The 23281-nt window shown below is 44.7% G+C and overlaps 1 protein-coding gene across 2 annotated transcripts in view; it reads right to left on the bottom strand.

Annotated features, from left to right (window-relative positions):
* Nucleotides 1-17699: 17699 nt before the first annotated feature.
* Lactb2 (lactamase beta 2) overlaps nucleotides 17700-23281 on the bottom strand; it is a 32873-nt gene continuing 27291 nt past the window's right edge. For both annotated transcript variants that reach the window (XM_052175940.1, XM_052175939.1), the window contains exons 6-7: nucleotides 19707-19788; nucleotides 17700-18862 (exon numbers count right to left, since the gene is read on the bottom strand). In XM_052175940.1, the coding sequence (XP_052031900.1) occupies nucleotides 19734-19788 (55 nt within the window). In that variant the 3' untranslated portion in view covers nucleotides 17700-18862; nucleotides 19707-19733. The remainder of the gene's footprint in view (nucleotides 18863-19706; nucleotides 19789-23281) is intronic.

Raw genomic sequence — 23281 nt, 5'->3', positions numbered from 1 at the left:
TCCCTTTCACTTTGCCCATACCTCTTAGGAATTTTGCCCAAATCATCCCATCTGAATATACCAGCTGTTCCTGCTAGCACCCTAACGACATCAAGATAAAGGTTTCTTTGGGATAGGAGAGGGAAATGGCTGCTAATGTAGGGTCGGAGAGAACGGGAAGTGATGGAGACATAGGCAGAAGAACTCATGAGGGCCTTCCCTGGAGACAAAGCACAGAAATGAGCAAGAGGAGGATCTAGGGAAGGTTTGGTTTTTCCTTTTGTTTATAATGTAGTATGAGTTTGTGATTCCACATGAAAAGGCCGTCAAGGAAGCCATTCTACAGGATTGACTTCAGGACAAAAGACCCCAGTCGGTCAAAGGCGATGCCGTCCAGTCCTTCTCCTTCCGTGACCAGGATGGGCTTGCACCATACCTGAGAGGGATATGTCAATGCCGACATGCACTTGTCTTCCCTCGATTGTTTCTACTTTCTCAGGAGAGATATCAGGACTAGAGGTGCTGCTCTGGGATTCAGGATGAGGACTGGAAGCTCATGGGAGGATCAGAGGAACAGGATCAGACAGCCGGGGAACACTGGAGATTTTTGAATGTAAAAACTAAAGCAAAGTGATTAGCAGATTCACCAAGTTTTTCTGCAGCCATGTTTTCCTGCCTGGATATGGGTGTAGAGGAGGTAGGAGTATTTCTATCTGTCTGGTGTGACAGTGCAACAAGGTTACTAAATGTGTATGCAGCTAAGGACAGTGGAGATGCAGCAAGGGCCAGGGAGGAGTTGCCAGGCACTTTTTATTTCCACACCATCACACCCCACCCCCACCACACCTCCACCATACCTCCACCACACCCCCACCTCACCCCCACCCTGTGGTGAAAGACCAAGGACTGTAGGCTGTATTGCTGGGGCTCCCTGGCTTTTGGTGCCCACCTAGATAGAACTGGAAGTTAAATAGAAGATACAGGCCAGAACATCAGAGAGTGGGGTGAGTACTTTTCCTCCCTATGCCCGTCCCTTGCTTACCAGGCTTCTTTGACAGACAGGGGATAGAGAAACGGTGGCTCAAGGGGCCTTTCAGTTGGAGGCACCTGTCAGGTTGAAGAGTTGTTGGGGGTGAGTTCTTTGGGAGGGCGTGGCCAGAGCTTGGGATGATGGATGTGACTGCAGACATTGTGTGCACTGTCCATGAGATTGCCAGGGCAGGATCGTAGGAGTGGTAGCTGAGGTAGGTGAAGGGAGTGAGGAGATGAGGCTACAGGCCACTAATCTCTTTAAAGGCACACACTTTAGGTGACTACTAAGCCACAAAGAGTGACTGAAAGCAAGGTAGAAGGGAGGAGGTAGCCCACGAGCTAATGTTTATTATGAACCAGGAACAGGAGGCTGGAGGATGGGCCTGAGGGGTGAGTGGGTGGTAGAACTTGAGGCTGTGAGTTTTCAGAACTGGAGGTTTTCAGCTGGAGAAGAATAGCCAGCCAGCAGCCGGTGAGAGCGGTGAAAGACATTTACTCTGCCTCTGGGCTTGTGGGCTGTGGTCTGTGGAGTGTGGGGGAGGGGCGGGAGAATAGCCACTTCTTGAGAATGCTCTAGGGAAAACAGGTTTCTACTTCCAGTGAGGGCTGCAGCCTGCCTTGTAAGAAAGACAAAGAAGAAAATATCCAGAAAGAGGTAAGGAGTGAGGGTTCTGAAGGAGTTTCCAGTGGGGCACAAAGGGGATGCAGCAGAAAGGCTTAAAGACTGACAAGGGATTTTTCAAGTTAAAGGGACAAACAGCGCCTCGTAGGGGGAGAACATGGTGATACTTGGTTCCATAAAGGGTTTGACCATGGACACGAAGAAGGCATGTCAACTTCAAATAAGTGTAAGAAACTGACTCTCCACCACATAGCACTTACTCTCTGCTCTGGTAGAACAGGAACATCTGAGGGGACAAAGGACAAAAGGACATCAAGCTACCTTAAGGCAAATGTCATTGGTTCCAAGGGTTGCTGCAGGAGTTGGCAACAGCAGAGACAGTCATTGTTAATAAATGTCCTTAGCCACTGGAACACCTCAGCTCCGAGGAGTTCTTCACACAGTTTCCATCCTAGGCATAATGTGTGAGGAATAGCTCCTCTCCTCTCAGTGGCATCTTAGGATTCGACATGGTTGGCTCTAGTTGGTAGAAACTCGACCAGGTGGGAAGGGTTTTTGAAGCATAGTGAAGTTATCTGGGTGGTCTTGTGGTGGTAAGTGGTGAGTGACTTCTAATTTTAGCTTCCTTTTTAGGAGGGCCTTAACAATGTGTAGGGAAGGGCTTTGTGTGCCATGTTAGGTAATGTATAGGTTTTATTAGCTTTCCATCACTCTACCAGAGAACCTGGCACAGAGAAGCTAGGTCTCATGGCTATGTGCGAAGCTGCTTTGATTACTTTCCTTCCCAGGAGAAACCTTGAAAGAAGAGCTCGGGGGAGGCTTGCGTTGGCTTCTGGTTTGAGAGGATACAGTCATCATGGTGGAGAAGGTATGAGGAATTCACGGTGGCTTCCGGTTCTGGCAGTGTGGCTTATTCCTCTCTCGGCGGCCCAGGGAGCAGGGGGGACCTGGAGGAGAACCAGCATAACCTACAGATCCTGTGATTTCTCCATCAGCGAGCCACTTCCTCCAGCTAGATCTCCCCCACAGACGTCCATAGTCTTCCAAGATAACTAGGACTAGCGATGGGGGTGAAGTCTTCAAACCCCTGGGCTTGTGGGAGGACATTACATACTCAAGTCACAAGAGACTAACATAAGAGCAAAAGCTCCGGAGGTGATCTGAAAGGAAATGAAGAGAAAGCGCCATAAAACCAGGGAAGAGCAGGAGGTTGGAGGGAGGGCTCCTAGGAGCTCGCCTGTTCTTCCAGATGAGTAAGAAAGACTCTTGCCCAAGATAATAGGGCTTGAAATATGTTTGCCTATCAAAGTCATTTTTACTCCATGCAAAGAAACAGTCCTCTGGGGTTTACTTGCTAGAATGACTCCGAGTAGTTATTCTTAATCGTATTTCGTTCCTAAACCACTCAGGAGATTGGTTTTTTTTTTTTTTTTTTTAATAGAAAGCAGGTTATGTACCAGTCCACATGTTATCATTACATAATTATTGAAAGCATAAAATTAAACTCATAGAAATTGTTTCTAGGAACAATCTCTTTGAGATTACATAATTTCTTTGAGTACATACTCTGCAATTTTCAATGTAGTGTTGTAACTAGCATATCAGACTGGTACAGGATGGCACAAACTCAGAGATGGACCCGACAATTGCACAAGTACACTGGCTGGTTGTGGGCATGAGAAGTAGGGGATACCCTCACTCTGATCACTCCTCTGGGACCCTGAAGCTTACAGAAACTTAACTTAAAATGGAGGTTTTAAAAACCTTACTAACACGGAATTCCCCAGGGCCTGAGTTAATGTTTCTCTGATGAGAGAACATTTTTAGAAAGCAGGAAGTGTAGACAAGTGCTTTTAAGAAGTTTGCCTTCGGGCAGATTAGATGGCTCATGTGTAAAGGAACTTGGAACACAAACCTGCAAACCCACGTTCAACCCCCAGAACCCATCTAGAGGTAGATGGAGAAAGCAGACTCCACAAAACTCTTTTGACTTGCATGTGTGCACTGTGGCAATGCCCAGTCCCTAGCTCGAGGTTAGTGGACAGGTTTTGATCGATAAAGGTTATGTTTGTTGTGTTTTACTGGTGACATTAAATGGGGTTCACGGTTTGTTTACATGGGAACTCCAGCGGCCAGAGCTGGCACAGCTTAATGGCCTCCCAAGTATTTTGGTAGAGTGAAGAAGGCCGGAAGGGCAGGGGTGGGTCAGTGCTGAGATCACAGAATGGTTTGGACAGGAGTCCCTTAGTCATACCCCAGACAGTAAGACCTTAAGACAGACAGGAGTCATGTTCCTTCCACAGGGCTGAAGGAAGGCTGGTGGCTTGACTGGAGGTCCAGGACACAGTAGGAGCAACTTGTTGGGAGCCACTTGTTTGGTAAACCGGTCGAGGATGGAGAGCAGATGATTTTCTCCTCCTCCTCCTCCTCCTCCTCCTCCTCCTCCTCCTCCTCCTCCTCCTCCTCCTCCTCCTCCTCCTCCTCCTCCTCCTCCTCCTCCTTCTTCCAATGGCCTAGGTTATATTGGTTGCAGTCCCTTTAGTTGTGAATGAAAGGGGCAGATATTGGACCAAAATTTAGGAGTAAAAAGAGAACAAGGCTGCAGGAGCTAGGCTGTAGTGTGGATTTCACCAGGCTTTCTCTCTCCTCTCCCACTTCTCCTCTCTTCTCCCAGGGCTCTCTTTATCACTTGGCTTCATTTTTCTTGCTGTATACAGATTTTATTTATATAGCAGAAAATATGATCACTTTCAAGTGCTATCAAGCATTTAGAGACAGGACGTGCAGTGCTTGGCCTGCACTGTGACTGACCGCAGCGGTATCTGGTCGACCTACTCCGTCACTCTTTTGCCTTGGCGTCCTAGATGCCACTCCTTCAATACATTTTCTCTTGGGTTTAAGTTCCTTAATACAATTATTGTCCCTTTCTTCTTCCCATTTTAGTACTTGGCTTATCCAATATGTCTTTAATGCATTTCAGATCCGGAGGATATGACTTGTATTAACGCTGTCATTTGGACCAGCACAATGGCATTGGAGCCGAAAATAAATCAGTTGTTAGGATTCTAGCAGGAAAGACTATTATGAGCTTTAAAGAGTTTTACCATCCCAGACTTTTGGAGATTTGTAAGAATCTATTGTTTGAAAATAATTGCTATTAAAGCACCATACGCGTGATTAAGCACCCAGTCCCCCATCATCCTCCAGGACATGGTGCGTGCTGTTGTTTTTCTTTCTTTTATAAAAGAGCTGCTGCTTTTCATTTTCATGCTGTTGAGTATTGCTGGGCCGAGCCATTTCCATGTGAATCAATGGGCCTGGGGCCATTTACCAGTGCACTGGGCCTAAAGCTTTTGCTTGCTCTTTCCAGGGCCCCTTTATTTGGTTGTTTTCTAATATCAGACAGAAGCACGAGAAAGCCCAGTACCCCTAAAATGGAAATCTTGAGGTAGCTAGATGTCTCTGTGGGTAAGGGTGACTTCCACAGTTAAGGGTGACTGCTGCCACACCTCACAACTGGGCTCAGTCCCTGGAACCCACACGGTAGAAGGGGTTGACTCTTACAAGTTGTCTTCTTACCTCCACAGAGCCACCATGGTGTGTGCACCTCCCCACCCCACTAAATAGATAACTTTTTAAGATGGAAATCTTTAGCTTACTCCACCATCTCATGTCCTTGAACCTGTCTTTCTGACCACACTGTTGGATAAATGATACTCACAAGTGCTCCACGTCTCAGGCTCACCTAGTCCTCCATCACTCCTGCCTCCAGCAGGTACCTTGACCTAGATGGGTGATTATACCAGTGTGAGGATGGGGACTGAGGGCAGTTTCCAAGACAATGCAGGAGGGTGTGGCTGATGGATGGCGGTGGTATACAGCTGGAGGACTGACATGGCCCCACAGTGGCCAGACCTATAGTTTTCTCAGCCTGGAGGATTTACTTCTATTCTTCTCTAAGCTAGTAGGTTTTTTTTTTCCAACAAGAGAACATAGATTTATTTGAGACTAAACTAACCAATTGCCTTTGTTTTTCAAAAAGCTCCTAATAGATTAAGGAAGATGGATGGCCCTTTCTTATTAAGACACACTATTGCTTTAGCATCCCCATGTCAGATCCTTACTGTGGTTTCAATTATCTAATGTCAACCACAGTTTGAAAATACTGCATGGAAAATTCCAGAAATAAAAACCTGTAAGTGTTTAATAGGATCCATTCCAACTAACTTGAAGTAACTCTGTGCTGTTGTACACTCCCCCTAACGGGTGTGAATCATTTCTGTGCAGTGTTTCCAGGCAGCACACACTACCCACTGATCAGTGACTTAGCTATTCTGTTCATCAGATCATCAGAACTTGTGCTCAAGTAGCCCTAAGTTTATTTTCCAAACTAATTTGCATGAGGAATGATGCTGGGAATTTAGATATTTCAAAAAAAAAAAAAAAATCAACTGCTTCTAACCCTGAAACTGTCAAGATGTTAAAAGGAATGAATTGCAGGATTTCCCCTCTCCAATTACATTAGTGCAGAGGAGGCCTGTGATTGGACAGGGAACAGGGAGGCGGAGCTAAGAGTTGCAGAGACAGCATCTCACGGGAGAAAGGAGAAGGGAAGATGGCAGCAGGCGTGAACCAGCATAGCTTTTACCAGCTACGGGTTGTTATGATACCATAACAGATTGCGAACCAACGTGGGGCATGAGTATTCACTAGAAATTTTAGTTTCTTACCCTGAGAGTTAGAGTTTTATTTTATTTAGCTTTTTAGAGAATAGCTGGGTAGCACTGACAAGGCACCTGGACTCAAGCACGGGAACTTTGAAACAAGATAGAGCTCTAGGTAGAGAGACAAACAGCAGATGGTATAAGATTGCTTAACCAGCCAGAGGCTACTCATATTCTGTCTAACGTGGACTCCACTGGAATCTTGGATTTTTATCCTGCTGGGCAAAATGGTCAAGGCTGAAGAATAGGCACATTCAATATTTCAGTTTACTTACACCCAGTCCTTCTATTAATGTTTTTTATAACTGATCTGAGATGATTAAGCCTGTGAGTTAAGGGCCAAATAGGAAATTCATAGCTCTGAATTTATTGTTATGGTGTTTTCAGATATTTTCATTAGAAATACCTGAGAGTATTTAACAGAGAATGAACAGTCCAGATTACTTTACATAGATAGTTGGTTTTCAAAAATGTCAGAAATCCACAGAATGTGACATTTGATACTGTTTATTCACTTGTTGAGACAAATGTGCGCCTAACAGCTTCCCATTCATGCATTCAAAGAAGCAACAGAGCACCTCACCTCCAGGTGAGGCTGGGCATCGTGGCTAGGTGGCCACGGGCAGGGAATCACCAGTCTCTCCTGCAGACCTGACCAGTTCTTGAAAGGGCAAAATTACAGGCTAGGACAGCTTAGTTCTGCTGAGACAGACTAAGCTAGTCCTTAAAATCCTGTTTCTCAAAGGTCTGAAGACTGATGCTCCATCGTCCTGACTTACTGTGGCTGTATAGGTAGGTAGATGTCTCCGCAACTGATTTCAGTTCTGGAAGCTGTGTTAGGCTTCCTATATCTTCAGCTATGTTAGTCATTCTCAGATTTCTGACAGGGTTGAAAAACTACTGATAGTCTCATAGCCAACCCAGGCTATTTACTTTGAGAGGGTGGTTTTCACATGACATTCAACATGAAGCCAGGACATAAGTCAGGTGCAGAATTATAGTCTTTTAAGTTAGGATAGAGGACAGTGATTTATTTTATTGACAAAAATGTTGGACTGAGTGTTAGATCTAACTTATACCTTATAAGTTACAAAATGATAATAGTTATGCTCAATTTATATTTTGAGAGAAAGATTTTTTTTTAATTTAATTAAACAGTATATTAGTGCAGAGGAGGCCTGTGATTGGACAGGGAAAAGGGAGGCAGAGCTAAGAGTTGCAGAGACAGAGAGCATCTCAGGGGAGAAAGGAAGATGGCAGAGGACCTGAACCAGTGTGGTTTTTACCAGCCACAGGTAGTTATGATATCATAAGGTTAGAATAATTGGGATAAAGCTTTTATCATTATCAGTTGGTTCTGAAATTATTGTATTGGTATCTTGTAAATTGTGATTTTTATTGATACCTAAATCTGATTGGTTAATTATAAGCATTAAGAGTTTTTGATTTTACCGGGCTACTGGGTATCGTGATATCTAACTGTGAGATTGGCGGCTCAATCTGGTTACTGGAATGTGGGACAGAGCTGGTGGGATCTGCTGGGGCATAGTGCTGTGGCCCGTGGTCACCAGAGCAGGAACGTGCCTGCTCATTTTTAACTATTCCCACAACAGATGTGGGGCCTCCGTTTACAGGGGTTTATGGCAGAGACGGAACTAGTGGCTCTTGATACAAGCGAGCCAGACAGTTTCGGGGGCTAGATGGACTGACAAGGTGGCCGCAGTGATCTTCGAGGGAACTCAGGGTCTCCGGCCCCACTGGAGAGCTTGCGGGCAGAGAGACTGCCGAATCGAGATCACGGGCTGGAGCCCTGGAGCCCGCCGGTGCCGGCACTAGCGTGGGAACGTGCCGGATATTTTTTAATATTTTCCTCAACAGTAATGTATGCTAGTTTTGCTGAGTCACTTCAACAACAAAACTACGGCTCTAATGGGTGGGAAGTGCTTTTTAAGATGGGAAAGAAACTAAAGTACAAGTCATCCGTGGTTACAGGTGTCCACTGGTCTCTTGTAGCACATGCCCTGTTATAAATTGGACTTTTGTAACTGATTCATTTCCCTTTATGTAGCCGATCCCTGTTTCTATTCGTCATGGTAATGGTGGTCCCAGGTTAGGATTAGTGTCTGGCCAATGAGCCCCTTATTTGAAGAAAAAGACTACTTAAGTATTATTGTAGTTTGGATACGAAGTGTCTGTCCCCCAAAAGGCTTGTGCGTTGAGGTTCTGTCCCCAGATGGTCCCTAGTCCTGTGGGTAGGATACAAAGCAGTGGGCTGAGGAGTTCCTTAGAATATGTGGCCACTTGGAGGAAGTATGTCCTTGGGCTGTGCCTTGGTCCCACGCCCTGGTTTTCTGTGTCCTGGCTGCCATAGACGAGCCCCTCTGCTGTGCCACTTCATGCCCTCTGCTGCTCTGCCTCACCTTGACCACAAACAGGCCTGGGTCTAAGCTGCCATGCACTGAAGCCTATGGGGCCAAGGTAAAGGTTTCCTCCTCTAAGCTACTTTTCTCAAGGAAAATTAACACAGAAAGTTCGTACCAGAAGTAGGGTCGTTGTTGTGACTAGACAGTGGCTACGTGGGTCAGAGGATTTTCAAATTGGTTCATGGGGAGAATTTGGAAAGGCCTGGGGAAACTAGATAGAAAAATATAAAAAATGTCGTAGGCAAGTGGTAATGAGTTACCCCGAGTGAGCTCAGATGCACACAGGGCTACAGATGCTGAGGCCCTGAGTGTGAGCGCTCAGATGGAAATGAGCTCTCCTGGGAACTGGAGTTGGGGCCATTCTGGCAAAGAATCTGTCTACCCAGTGTCCATATGCAGAGACGCTGTGAGGGAAAGTGATGAGCTAAGGGAGTTTCTCTGTATCCTTGGCTGTCCTGGAACTCACTCTGTAGACCAGACTGGCCTCGAACTCAGAAATCTTCCTGCCTCTGCCTCCCAAGTGCTGGGATTAAAGGAGTGTGCCACCACCGGCCGGCAGAACTTGGTGTTCTTTTTGCACACATGCATAGGCAAGAGCTCGGGAGGCTTCCTCCCAGATTTCCAAGGGAGGACTGGGGATCCACAAGGCGCACAAAGGCTGGGAGACCCCTGGAAATAAAGCTGAAGCATCAGCAGAAACAGCAAGGCACAGCCCACCCACAGAGGAACACGTACATCTCCTAAGGAGAGCCACAGGCCACGACCAGGGCCATCCGAGACAAGTGGCCACGTGGGCTGCACCTGACAAGGCTTTAGGGGTGGGGTGGCCTAAGTGTCTGGAACTTGATAGTGATGGCATGGGTCCAGCTGTTCAACACTGAATGATAGGATTTAGTGTTTGCCCTCAGGGTCTCAATCTGCTCAGTCCTCTCCTCTCTGAAGCTGTTTCTCTGCGCATTTCACGTTGGAAGCCTGTGACTTGCTGTTTTGAATTTTACGGGGACTATGACAATTTGCCTTGGGTCTCAGAGAGGCCTTGTTTGACTTGGCAGTGTTGAGAACTGTTGGGCTGTTTGAGTTTCTTTCCCTGTTGCTGTGATAAACTACTGTGGCAAAAACAGCCTAAGGGAGAAAGGGTTTGCCTTAGACCTCAGATTGAGGAAGATGTTTCTGGAGAAACCGGGCAGCAGGACCCGATGGAGCAGCTTACACTGTTCACAGCCAGCAGGCAGAGGGATGCAGCTCGGGCCGGCTGTTTGCTCGTTTGTATGCAGTCCAGAGTCCGAACTCAAGGAACGGCTCCGTCCACTGTTTATGCCTTTCAACTCCAATGAACTCAATCAGGAAATCCTCCCAAGTCATGGCCAACCCCATCTACATCTAAGCTAATCCTTCACAGGTGTGCCTGGAGACTTATAGCTGAGGAGATGCTCAAAGCTGTCATGTGACAACACTAGCTGTCAGAGAACACCCGGGGATGGATGAAATGCATTCTTCACCACGACATGAGCTCAGAGGGATGAGGTTCTGGCTCTTGCTGGTGGTCCTTTTTCTTGAGGTTGCAGAACCTTTTATGAGGAGGTAGTGCCTGTATGACATTGGTGGCCCACAAAGGGGCAGGCCTTGAAGGTGGTAGGGTGTCTAATCCTGACTCGAACCCCTTGTATCATTGCCATCAAGATACAATTATGCCACAAGTTCCCTCTTCCACATTGCATAGTGTCAGCTGTAATGTCTTCTGAGTCATGAAACTATGTGCCAAAGTAAACCTCTTATCCCTTATGTCACCTCTGCCATGTGTTGTCATAGCAACAAGACATCAGCTGCTACCAATACCTGGATAAGAAAGCCCCCCCCCCCAACAGGAGGAGCCGGTGTTGAAGGTTTGGTTTGATGCTGGCAGCACTTTAGTGACTGCTCATGACAGCACTAAAGGTATCAATGGATGAATCAAAGTGTTCAAAGCTGTGTTTGTTAGGGTTGGGAGGGGCATGGCTTTAGGAGGCAGGTCCCTGGAGAAGGCCTTGGAAGAGCATTCAGCCTGGGCCTGGGCCGTCCTCACTGCTCTGTGTGTCTGTCCACCCTGCTCTTCCACTCTGCCGCAGGACTAAGCAATGCAGCAGCTAAGCCACCCCTGGGCTGAAACCTCTGAGATGAACACGGAGCCTTTACCTCCTAAAGTGGTTTCTTTCGGTGTTTACCACAGTGCTGAGAAGTTCACACATCTCTCCCAGTGACTTGATTTACGTAGGTGGTTTCAGATGTTTAGCAGGGGTGTCAGAGGTTGAGGTTACACTGGTTCTAACAGTACATTCACATATCCCTTTAGGATAATGTCACTTTAACTTATGTAATTAACTGCCACGAAATACAATATCCACCCTTTAGTAAAATCCTACTGACCTTTACCAACTTTTACAAACTTCACGTTCTTCAAGCTGGAACCTTTTTTGCACGAGGCCTCGGTGCCGTCCCCAGCATGGCATAAAGTTGGTGTGTTAGCACGGATATCCTTTAATTCCAACCCTTAGGAGGTAGAGGCAGGAGGATCAGAAATTCAAGGTCATCCTCAGCTACATAGTATGTTCTCAAAGGCAAAACAAAACAAAAAGCAAATGCACTTAGTACCCTCCACCGGGCTCTCATTTTCATGCCGAAGTTGTCTGTTCATGTAGTATCTTTGTTGAAGAGACACCGTGACCATGACAACTGTTATAAAGAAAAACCTTTAGTTGGGGGCTGCGTTACAGTTTCAGAGTTTTATTAGTCTTTTATACTATCATGGCAGGACGCATGGGCATGCAGGCAGATGTGGTGCGGAAGAGGAACGGAAAGTTCTACATCTGGATTGGCAGGCAATGGGAAGAGAAAATGCCACATGGAGCCTGGCTTGAGCATCTGAAACACTTCCTTCCACAAGGCCACACCCACTCCAACAAAGCCACACCCACTCCAACAAAGCCACGCCTCCATATGGCCCCTCCCTGTGGGTCTAGGGGGCTATTTTCTTTCCAACCTCCGCATGCAGGTTGAACTGATTTTCTTTTTCTTTTACAAGATGTTTATTTTGTATTTATGCCTATGTGTGTGTCTGTGCACCACATGCATGCAGTGCCTGAAAAGGCCAGATGAGGGCACCCAGTCACCAGAACTGGAGTTACAGGTGCTTGTGAACCACGGCAAGGGTGCTAGAAATCAGAGCCTGCCCTTAACCATGTCTCCAGTCCCCAGGTAGAACTGATTTTCTTGGTTAGTGCTTCAAATTCTGTATTGTTTTCCCAACTAAAAGAAAACATCCCAACACTATAAAAGCCCAAATCTGGTAGAAAGACTGATAACAATGAGGATTTTACTATTCTGACATTGCCTAGAAGCTGGCAGAAAGTTTCATTCTAGTTGGTCCCTCTGAACAGCATGTAGACTTGTGAAGGAGGAGTGGTGGAAACTGATGGGATCCAGAATCTGTGCACACACATCTTCCCTCATTTCTTTCAGGATTCTAGTTTTCCACTCTTAGCCATTTCACAGATTTCCTGAAGTGACAGCCTAGATAGAAAAATGTTCAAAGTCCCCCAGAAGAGTAGGGTTGCAGAGCCGGGCGTGGTGACGCATGCTTGTAGTTCCAGTACCCAGAGGTTGTGTGAGGCCTGAGGGTCGGTTTCAGGTCAGTCTCTGTCTGAACTTGGAGAGTCAAGGTCAGCTTGTGTTACATAAATGACCCTGTCTTAAGACAGACTCAGGTTGTGTAGTCACTGAGCTAAGCACACAACTGGCCTATGAAGTAGTGTCGCACGTTCAGCAAGGAAGCACAGTGAGGCACTGTCTCAGAGAGTGCACTTCCCCCGCCAGCCAAAGGCTAGGCTTGCTGCTAACATGGGGCCTGTTCTCTTGGCCTCGTGCATTCGTTCACCTGACGACTGGGGACTGGGCCTGTATACACCACTGAATCTTTTCCATAAGACCTTTTCAGACTGAAGCTAGAAAAGCTAGCCATTCCTGCTGGGCAGGGTGCCCACAGCCAACTCCCCCATCCTGTGCCTAAGCCCAGTGGAGTCTTTGATGTGTAAAATAGATGGGAAGGGGGGAGAGAGAGAGAGAGAGAGAGAGAGAGAGAGAGAGAGAGAGAGAGAGAGAGAGAGAGAGAGAGAGAGAGAGAGACTGGCCTTCAGCATGGCCCCCTCTGGTGGTCAGTTACCTGCACCGACCAACCTTGTGTCTGAGCTATTTAACAAGAACTTTCAGTAATAAGCTACACTCATCCACTTAACTCCGCTTCTATGTTCTAAATGCTTCCCCTGCCTCATGCCAGGTGTTCTCATGTTCGTGGGATTTGGATCTGAGGTGAAACTCCTCTTTCCTCTCTTCCACAGTGTGCAGCAGGACCTGTTGTGTACAACCTCCTACTGCGTCGCAGCAGAACCGGGCCAAGTCAGAAATCACCGCACTGCCCTTCCGCTCCTTTCCACCTGACTCCCGCTTTCAAAGACCAAGCAGGTGTTTGCTTACTCTTTCTTTCTTTGTTCTGTTTCTATTTCTTTCCTTTTCCTTCTCTCCCTTTCCCACACTCTCTCTTTTCATGTGTACGTGGATTGTCTGACCATGCGAGAGCTACAGCTTGGTCCTAGGCCTCTCCCCCTCCCCCAATCTCTTCTCCGTCTTATTTCTCAGACATGGTCTCTCATGGAGCCCAAAGCTGTATAGACCTGCTAGCCAGTGGACTTTAAGGAGCCTCCTGCCCTTCTGTCCCCGCCAGTGCTGGGGTTATAGGTGTACACCACCCCCACGACTGCACGACTGCCCGGCACGTAGGAGCTGGGGATCCAATTCCAGGTCTCACGCTTTGCCTTTGAGCCGTGCCGCTGCCTCATCTGGTGTTATTATTTCTTCCTTTAAGTAGCACTCATGTCTGCAGTCCTCTATTTCTTGAAACCCCTCTGCTTTTGTCTTTCCCATTTTGCAAAATCGTTGCAAAACGTCACCATGCCCAGTGCTCCTGTTTGTAAGATTCTGGGCAGATGGCTGTTCAGAACAATTATCACAAGGGCCGGTCAATAACGTAAGAGAACATGGCAGAAACTTAGGGTAATTGTCTGCTTAGCTGTTCCTTTCAGTTCAGCCTGAGACACAAAGAGCTACTCAGTTACAATCTGAAGTTTATAACAGAGAGAAGGCAGAGGTGCTGTATAAAATCCTGAGTAAACAGAAAATGAGTAATTCAGAGCTACTGGGTATACTGAATGGGGGAGTGGGTTCTTGAAATAGAGGGACAGCATTTCTGTAATGGCAGGAGACAAACATTTGCTACCGAGGCTAGGTCGTCCTGGGTAATTCTGCTAATGGTGCGAGGCCCTGGACCCGGAACTGCATGCAGTTCTGAGTGAAGATGGTCCGGTTCTGAGCCACTCAGCAGGAGCCATCCTGTGTCCCATTTATGCCACTCGATGTGCCCTGACTGTTGGATCATCAGCACTACAGGACCGTGGTCAGTTCTCGTATGCAGGTAACCTTGGTTTTACCTTTCACATTCAAAGCACAGATGTAGTTATGTTGGCAACTCAGATATGCCCAAGAGCAGCTGGAGAGTGCGTCTCTTAAGAGAAACACGGTAAGACACTTGGAGGAAGGGGAGACAGTGCTTACTTTTTCTTCTTTTGAACAGGGCCTTGTTATATAGCCGTGGCTGGTCTGCAGCTCAGTGGTGGCATCAAACACAGAGATCCGTGTACCATTAAGTCCAAGTGCTGGGATCAAGGGCATGGTCATCACAACTGGCTGTGCACATATCGCTATTACCCCACATGGGGTCAGTGCTGGACTGCTGGTCATTGCTAATGCCTTACTGTGTCTTATAAATCAAAGTATAGGTGTGTGTGTGTGTGTGTGTGTGTGTAGGATTTAATATCATCTGCAGTATCAGGTGTCTACTGGAGGTAATGTATTCTCTACAGCTAAAGATTACTCCATTGTACAAAGCATGCATGAAATTAATATACACATTCATTCTCTATCTATCTATCTATCTATCTATCTATCTATCTATCTATCTATCTATCTGAGATAGGGAATTCACTATATGCCCCAGGCTGGCCTTGAAGTAGAAATCTTCTAGCTTCCTACTCCTGAGTACTATTGGGGTTATAGCGAGGACCCCTTGTTTGTGACCATAGTACACTGGTTCTTGTGTGATGTTAATGCTCTCATGAGACTCGGATTAGCTGTGACCCAATCACAAATACCATAGATTCTGATAGAAATTAGTTCACACACAGGATGCTTTTCTCTGGTTAGGAGCACAGACACAGTTTATTCCAACGGGACTAATTTTTCTCATTTAAACAAATGTGCATTTCCTTCTGGCTACCACTTTGGTTGTAAGGCTGAGCTCAGGTTTCTGTTAGCAGCCTACTCTAGACCAACAGGCTTAAATATTCTTCTTTACAATCAACAAACATAATGGCCCATACATCGTCTTGATGAGACGGATAAGAGCTTGCTCAAGCCCAGATACTATTTTGCTCTCCTTGGTCACCTCAGTATCTGGCAATCCCCAGTAAAAAGCATTTAATGTATGTAATATTTTTATAGCTCTGTTGCTAGTCTTTTAAAATGACTGATAGATTTAGTAGCTTCCCATCCTTCCCCTTTAAAAACATTACTCCAATGTGCAGTATCTGAAGTGTGTGCAGCAATGTGACAATTGCATTGCTTTTTATTTTATTAAAAACATTTTTCTTCAAATTTTTTTCCTCTCTGTGTAGCCCCGGTTGTCCTGACTCAGCTCTGTAGACCAGGCTGGCCTTGAACTCAGAGAGTTCTGCTTGCCTCAGCCTCCTGAGTGCTGGGACTAAAGGAGTGTGTCACCACCATCGGGCTTTTCACAATGCCATTTTTATCTTCTCCCCAAACAGACATCTTGTTGGCTCAGGAGGGAGGATGACGCCAGGACGAGGACTGGCCAAGATGGAGGATGGTGGCCAGGACGAGGACTGGCTAAGGGTGAGGATGATGGCCAAGGTGAGGACTGGCCAAGATGGAGGATGATGGCAGGATGAGGACTGGGTAAGATGGAGGATGGTGGCCAGGACGAGGACTGGGTAAGATGGAGGATGGTGGCCAGGAGGAGGACTGGGTAAGATGGAGGATGGTGGCCAGGAGGAGGACTGGGTAAGATGGAGGATGGTGGCCAGGACGAGGACTGGGTAAGATGGAGGATGGTGGCCAGGACGAGGACTGGCTAAGATGGAGGATGATGTCAGGACGAGGACTGGCTAAGGGTGAGGAACTCTGGCAGTAGAGCAGGGACCGCTTGGACATGTGGAACGGAGGCAAACCAAGGATTTATTTTTATTTTTAAACTTCCTGATTTGACCCACTGAATGGTATTTGTATTCATCCTTTTTGGAAAGAAGAGACGCTAAGAGGTGAGCTAATCTTTTCACACACCAATGAAATTCAATTCTCTGCCTACATTTTATTGCTATGTGTTCATATTTTTAGATTTTGGTGCTGGCATTGTGGAAGATAGTTATTACTGATCACTTTAGGGACACTGCTTGGCACTGACTGTGCCTCTAGGGTTATAGTGTTTCTGTGGTCAATGTCACCATTCATGCCCAGAACTTTTTACAGTGTCCCTTACTGAAACTTGAGTAAGTCTGTTCCTTTTCCTCCAAATCTCGGCATTCACAATTCTTTCCGTCTATGAATTTCCCTACTGTTGTAGGTGCCTCATTGAAGTGGAACTCATGGTGTTTGTTTTTGGCGTCTTATATCTTATCTCATGTAGCATTGTGTCTTTGGAATTCATGCATGATGCAACATCTGTCAGGTGTCCCTGATTTTAGCATGTTTTTCTATCCGCCCCACAGATTCCTGCTTTCGTCAGGCTTTGGGAAAGATTCTCAGAAGCAGAACTGCTCGGTCACACTGGAGTCCGGTTTATTTTTCAGAGGCCGCCCTTTCAATGGTAAAGGTTCCAGGTTCTCTGTACCTCGCAGCTGCTCTCTTCTTACTTTTCAGAAAACAACAGCTATCCAGATGGCCGGAAGCCGGACCCTGTGGTTCTGATTTGTGTTTGGCTTTGTATTGATTAAAAATGCTAAACAGCTTTTCACTTAGGCATCTGCTGAGAAACATTCGTTGTCCATTTGTGAACTGGTCATTGGCTTTTAATTGTTGAGTTTATAGTTATTTTGTAGTATGGAATACTTCTGGATATATGACATACTTCCATGGAACAAGAAAAAACTTATTAAGCTTGCATAAAAATGTGTTACTGAAAAGCTCACTCCCCAGGGGCGATGACTCGTGAAAGCCACATTCCTAAAGTTCCTCGGTATCACTTGGAGGCAGCTCAAGAGGTGACAAAGTCTTTTCTTTCCATCAATCAATATTGCTGAGATAACCGTGGGGGAGAGACCTGGTGAATTATTTAAGTTTCAGGAACTTTTTGAGACTTGTGAGTTATTTTCTTCCTGAGCCCCATAAGTTTCATTTACTTCCCAAGTCTTAGAAATCTCCCTCCAGGACTGAATGTTGCGATTTGGAGTAAATTTCTAATCAAACCATTATTTAAGAATGTTATTTATATATTTAAAAGACCTATCTTGCCATCTTCTAATTAAATGAAAACACATTCTAGTATATAATTCATATATAAGCTGATGACTATTTCTATACTAAAATCTAAAATTACAAAGCATGTTGTCATGGGCTGCAGAGATGGCTCAACAGTTCAGAGCAATGGCTGTTCTTCTAGAAGACCCAATTTGATTCTGTGCACACACATGGTGACTAACACCTGTAACTCCAGTTCCAGGTGATCCAGTGTCCCCTTCCAGCCTCCATGCACATTGCATGCATGTATTGCACAAATATTCACGTAGGCAAAATATTCATACACATCAAATAAAAACAAAATTTTAAGATTTACTTATTTTTTTGTTTTTTTTAAATATTTTTATTTTCTATATTCTTTGTTTACATTCCAAATGATTTCCCCTTTCCCGGATCCCCCCTCCCCATATGTCCCATAAACCTTTTTCTCTCCATCCCTTCTCCAATCACCTCCCTCTTTTTTCTCTGTCCTTATATTCCAAGATTTACTTATTATTAATCACATACTATTTCAAGTTAGTATATTTAATATGTTTTAATGATCAACTATCATTAAAAAATCATTTATGGGATACCATTATAAGAAAATAAACATAGCATAGAGCTGTAGAATCAAAACTGAAATGATATAATTGATAGAAAAGTGAAATAAATTTGGTATGTAAAAGGTATAGACAAGGGCTGAAGAGAAATGTGAATACAGATATCTGTGCTGTTGGTTGAAGTTGCTACAGTAAGCAGTATTACTGGCAAATGCTAACAAATAGCTGTCCTGGTTTGAAGAGGTGGCCCCCATAGACTCATGTGTTTGATGCTTGGCTCATAGGGAGTGGCACTATTAGAAGGTGTGGCCTTGTTAGAGGAAGTGTGCCACTGTGAGGGTGGGAGTCTCCTCCTTGCTGCCTGCACAAGACAGTCTCTTGCTGGCTGACTTCAGATCAAGATGTAGAATTCAGCTCCTTCTCCAGCACCATGTCTGCCTTCACGTTGTCATACTTCCCGCCATGATGATAATGGATGAACCTTTAAGCCAGCCCCGATGAAATGTTTTTTCTTTATAAGAGTTGTGTTGGCCATGGTCTTTTTACAGCAATAGAAATCCTAACTAAGACAATAATCAAACTCTAAAATACTAGCTGGTTTGAATTGTTCAAATTTTATTATTCTTAAGTAACCACTTTACTTAATCCATAGGAAATTGATAAAGTGCTAGATTCTGAATTTCTGGTAAAACCTTCTAAGAACAAGGTTAGATCAGTAACCTGTCCTCCAGATATAAAATGTAATTTACATATTTTACAAAGATATCAGGGTTATTTTCGAAGTTGTATATTTGAGATTTTCTATAAATATATAATCGATAGCTAAAAGAAAATACCATCTTCTAAAAGCAAAACAAGACAGAACTTCATTGATCTGAAACTAAAGGACGGCTTTCCATTTCTTGTCAGGACTTAGGGTGTAAACTGTAGAAGAGAACAGACGGTAAAAGCAAGAGATAAGCATGTCACTGGATTTCAATTTTTTTTATTTACATTGCAAATGATTTCCCCTTTTCTGGGTCCCCACTCCCCGCAAGTCCCATAAGACCTCTTCCGTCCCCCTATTCTTCCATCCACCCCTTCCCACTTCCCTGTTCTGGAATTCCCCTATACTCTTGCACTGAGCCTTTCCAGAACCAGGGCCCACTCCTCCATTCTTTTTGGACATCATTTAATTTGTGGATTATGTCCTGGGTATTCAAATTTTCTAGGCTAATATCCACTCATCAGTGAGTGCATACCATGATTGATCTTTTGAGACTGGGTTACCTCACTTAGTATGATATTCTCAATTTTCTTATAGTAAGGAAAAGTACACCTTCCTTAAAGGAATTCTGTTGATGACAAAGTGGGTTTCTTCTTGGAAGTAAACAAAAGGCTGAGGCTTCTACAGAAAATTCAAGCTTTGGCTCACTTCTTGATTTTAAGGACTAGACTGTTATAAAAATGCCTGATTTGACAAGTTCATCCATCATTAGGAAATAGTTACAGAACTCCCACTTTACCGTCTCTGACTTCACTGTTTCTCCCAGCACTTAAGACCATGTGTCCCACATGCCAGTGCCCTTGGTCTTGGGCATCTAGAAGAGAGCTGTCCACTTGGGCACTGAGTGTCACTATGGCAAAGGACTTGGACCCTACTTCTCCTGAATGTGATATTTAAGGGAGACCTCAGATGAGCACTGTTGTAACTAAAAAGAAACTCAGTCACCTGTAAAACTGTCTAAATGCTAGTAGAAAATGAATTAAAATTCAGATGGATACATACATATCTTCCCATCTTTCTCTAGTTTTTTCAAATGAAGCAAGAGATTACGCTCTGCCATCTTATGTAAATTCTCTGGAACATTCTGAAAGAAAAACAGGATAAAAGGAGTCTCATTTCTAAAGAATACTTAATTGTTTAGAATCTTTAAAACAAGACACACACAACAGAAAAGAAAGTTTAACTTGGGCACATTGTAGTGCTAACTTAAGTCAGGCATGAAGCTGAGTTGACAGCTTTCCTCCCATGCATAATTCCCAAGTCCCACTGCAACACACATAGCGGTCATCTCAGCACTCAGGAGGTTGAGGCAGGATGGTCAGGTGTTCAAGGTCATCCTTGGCCATTGTGAATTTGAAACCAGCTTGTTATAATGAGACCCTGCCTCAAAAAGCTAAATCAAATAAAACATGTAATACCAACTTAAACAATTTCTACCTTGCAAATGGTCTTGTTCTAGAATACTATTTTCTTATATTTCTATGGATAAAATAGTTAAATGCCACAATTTTGTTCACTATGGAATTCCTGGTGTTTAGCATATTGACACACAGTAGAAACTCATTAATATTTATAAACAAAGGAGTGAGTATAAAGATTTCTTCTTAGTTTTGAATAATCTTAAATTGGCTTTGTGTTCTTTTGGGTATTATGATAATATCTTTGTATCTTATGGCTTACAGCTTTCCTTTACTCTTGCAAAAATAATGTAATACTGACATGTCGTTTCAATAAAGAGAAATTTTGTTTTATTATTTCAATAAGGATTATAATTCTGAAGTCAATTTTCCTGACAAAACTCACTTTGTCTGTGTCCTACTTAGCTTTCCTTGTCATGGTGACACAGTCCAGACTTATGACAGGAGAGCATCAGTCGAGGAACTGCCTAAATCAGACTGACCCGCAGTCTGTGGGGATTGCCTGGATTATTAATTGACCCAGAAGGGTCCAGGCCACTGTGGAGGCGCCATGCCTAGGCAGCTGGGTTCTGGGTTCTATAAAACAAGAATGTTGGCGACAACAGCTCCGCCATGGTTCTCACCCTGCATTCTTGCCCTGATTTGCCTCAGTGATGGACTGTGACCTGCAGCTATTCACCAGCTAAATCCTTCCCTGCACAGTGGCTTTCAGTCAGAGTGATTTACCACAGCAGTGGAATGTAACCAGAATACTCTGTTCTCAGCTTCCTGCAAATATTTTGCCAGGATTGCCAAATTATATCAGTCAAAATTCAGTGGCGTTGTTTGTCCCATTGTACATGAAGCCAGCTGGCTTGACTCTCTTTTTTGAAGACCTGCCCTACATCATTAGCATTCACGGTTTTCTTGCATATTCTCCCTTAGATTTACCTTAAAACACTGATATTTACAAAGTGACACAGATGTTTACAAAGGAGTGTCTCATTGGCTGACTCTCTTTTGAGAGAGTTTAATCTGTGTACTCACTGCAAGGCTGGCCTCAAACTCACTCAGCTCCCTGAGTTCCAGTATTGTAGGTGTTTCCCTTTTCATTTCTACTCAGCTAACACACATAGAAATACTAAGCAGTGATGATTACCAAATTCTCCTTTAAGCAGCAGTATCATGCACTGACTCTCCACCAGTGTAATGCTTGAGATCTCACCATGTGAGTGAGCACTTAAGATCTGTGAGTGAGCACTTCCAGATCACTGGATAACATCTAAGATTTTTAGCTGGGGGTGAGGTCTCCTTGTGATCTGATCACATGTCCTTTTCCTACCTCATTCTGGAGACTTTCTTCCTGTCTACCTTCACCTGTGACATATGTGCTCCTGTTACATGTCTTCTTTGTGGATTTCCAAATGCACAGGGGTCTATGGTTTCTCCTACTGTTTGAATGCACCTTTCACTGTGTCTAGAATGACTCCTTTTCCTTTCTACTCTGGCCTAGAAAGTGCTTACTCCTCCTTTAGAGAAAACCCATCACCCTGTACCCTCACTAGGTAGAACTGACTTCAAATTTTGTGTCACCATATGGTGTATAGAACCTGAAGTTCAGAATGAAGAAAAATATGATCTGGATATTCCAAATACCCCAACATGTGAAGCCTTTGGAGTACTGGAGTATTTTGGATTAAGAGTACTGAACCTATATAAACCATGCAGTGTGGAGGCAACTGCTATGACAGCCTGCCTTCACTAGTCCTTGGATCTGCTGAAGGCAAAGGGCTGTGGTTATGGATGTGTTTTTGCACACACTGTAGCATGTGGCATATAAAATATTTAGCAAGTGTGGAATGACTAATTCACTCTAGGCTGGCTCATACCAGTCTACATGCAGGAGGTGTGTCACACATGCACGGTGAGTGCCTCTGTTTATTAGAGAACATACTCCTACTCTGCGTATATATAGAACATAGCCCTGGATGAAGGAGTACTGTTTGTTTAGGCATGAGCAATTACTTAAGGACTCATCTGTGACAGGGTTTCGAGAGTTTTTCTGGCTGTTCTTAGGTTAGGGGAAGAAACCCCCAACGTAGCAGTGTATAGCTTAGAGTGGCTACACACTAGTAGACAGGTCATGAGCTCCTGCACACAGTTTTAGCATTTTTAAGTGCGTTTGTGCACACACACATGTGCACTGAAGCTCCGTGTTGACCTTGGACATTTTCCTTGATTGCTTTCCACCTTAGTTTTTGAGAAAGGGTCCCTTACGGAACCCAGAGCTCATGGATTCTGTGTCCCTAACACGGGGATGACAGGCACATATTGTGACCTTTTGCTGTTGGGGACTGAATTCAGTCTTCACACTTGCACACTATAGGCGCTCTAGTGACTGACCTGTCTCTCAACCCTGTAAGAAAATACTTGTATTAAATTGTCCAATGACTTTTTTTTCCTGGTAGTGCCAGGGATCCTAATCCAGGGTTTTGAATATGCTAGGCTAATACTCTTCTCTTGAGTCACATCCTGGTCAGAGGTGATTTTCATTTATCATCCCTGTCTGCTGAGATGAGACACAGCAAGTGTGATTTAGCAGTCTGAGGAAGTCTGTGGGGGTTTAAAGGCCCTTTACTAATTAGTTTTAGTCTCCAGGTTACTACCTCAGGGTAGCCTCTAACTCGATGAGTACAGAGACTGTGTGTGCACTATTTTGTCCACCCTAGCAGGACTTTTAAAACTTACGTAGTCTGCCAAGTCCTATTCACCAAACTGCTAGCCACTCTACCTGCACGTCACGTTTGCTACACATGGAGCAACACTAGCAGAGCCTCCCTTGCAGTGCTACAGGAATGCGCCCAGGGGCCACACACTGCTCTGCAGTTCTTCCTACAGGAAGTATTCTATTCATGCCTTTTGAAGCACATTTCATCATTATTAGGCCACAATTTCCCACTGCTATTACCCTTAGGTGTGTTTTGTTTTGTTTTGTTTTTGCTTGGGGGGGTCATACTCTTTGTTACCAGGGAACCAAGATGGCGGGAATAGAATGTGTCATTACAAACTATGCAGGGCAGCTTTCCTCTGGCTGAGTTAAGCAAGGGTGACAATGGCTCCCGAGGGCCACACTCGCTCTCTGTGGACACTTTTCTTTCTTAACTTAAACTGTTGGTCTCA

This window comes from Apodemus sylvaticus, chromosome 3, assembly GCF_947179515.1.
Source record: "Apodemus sylvaticus chromosome 3, mApoSyl1.1, whole genome shotgun sequence".
In the NCBI taxonomy this organism is placed as follows: domain Eukaryota; kingdom Metazoa; phylum Chordata; class Mammalia; order Rodentia; family Muridae; genus Apodemus; species Apodemus sylvaticus.
This window is presented reverse-complemented; position numbering and strand designations above follow the sequence as displayed.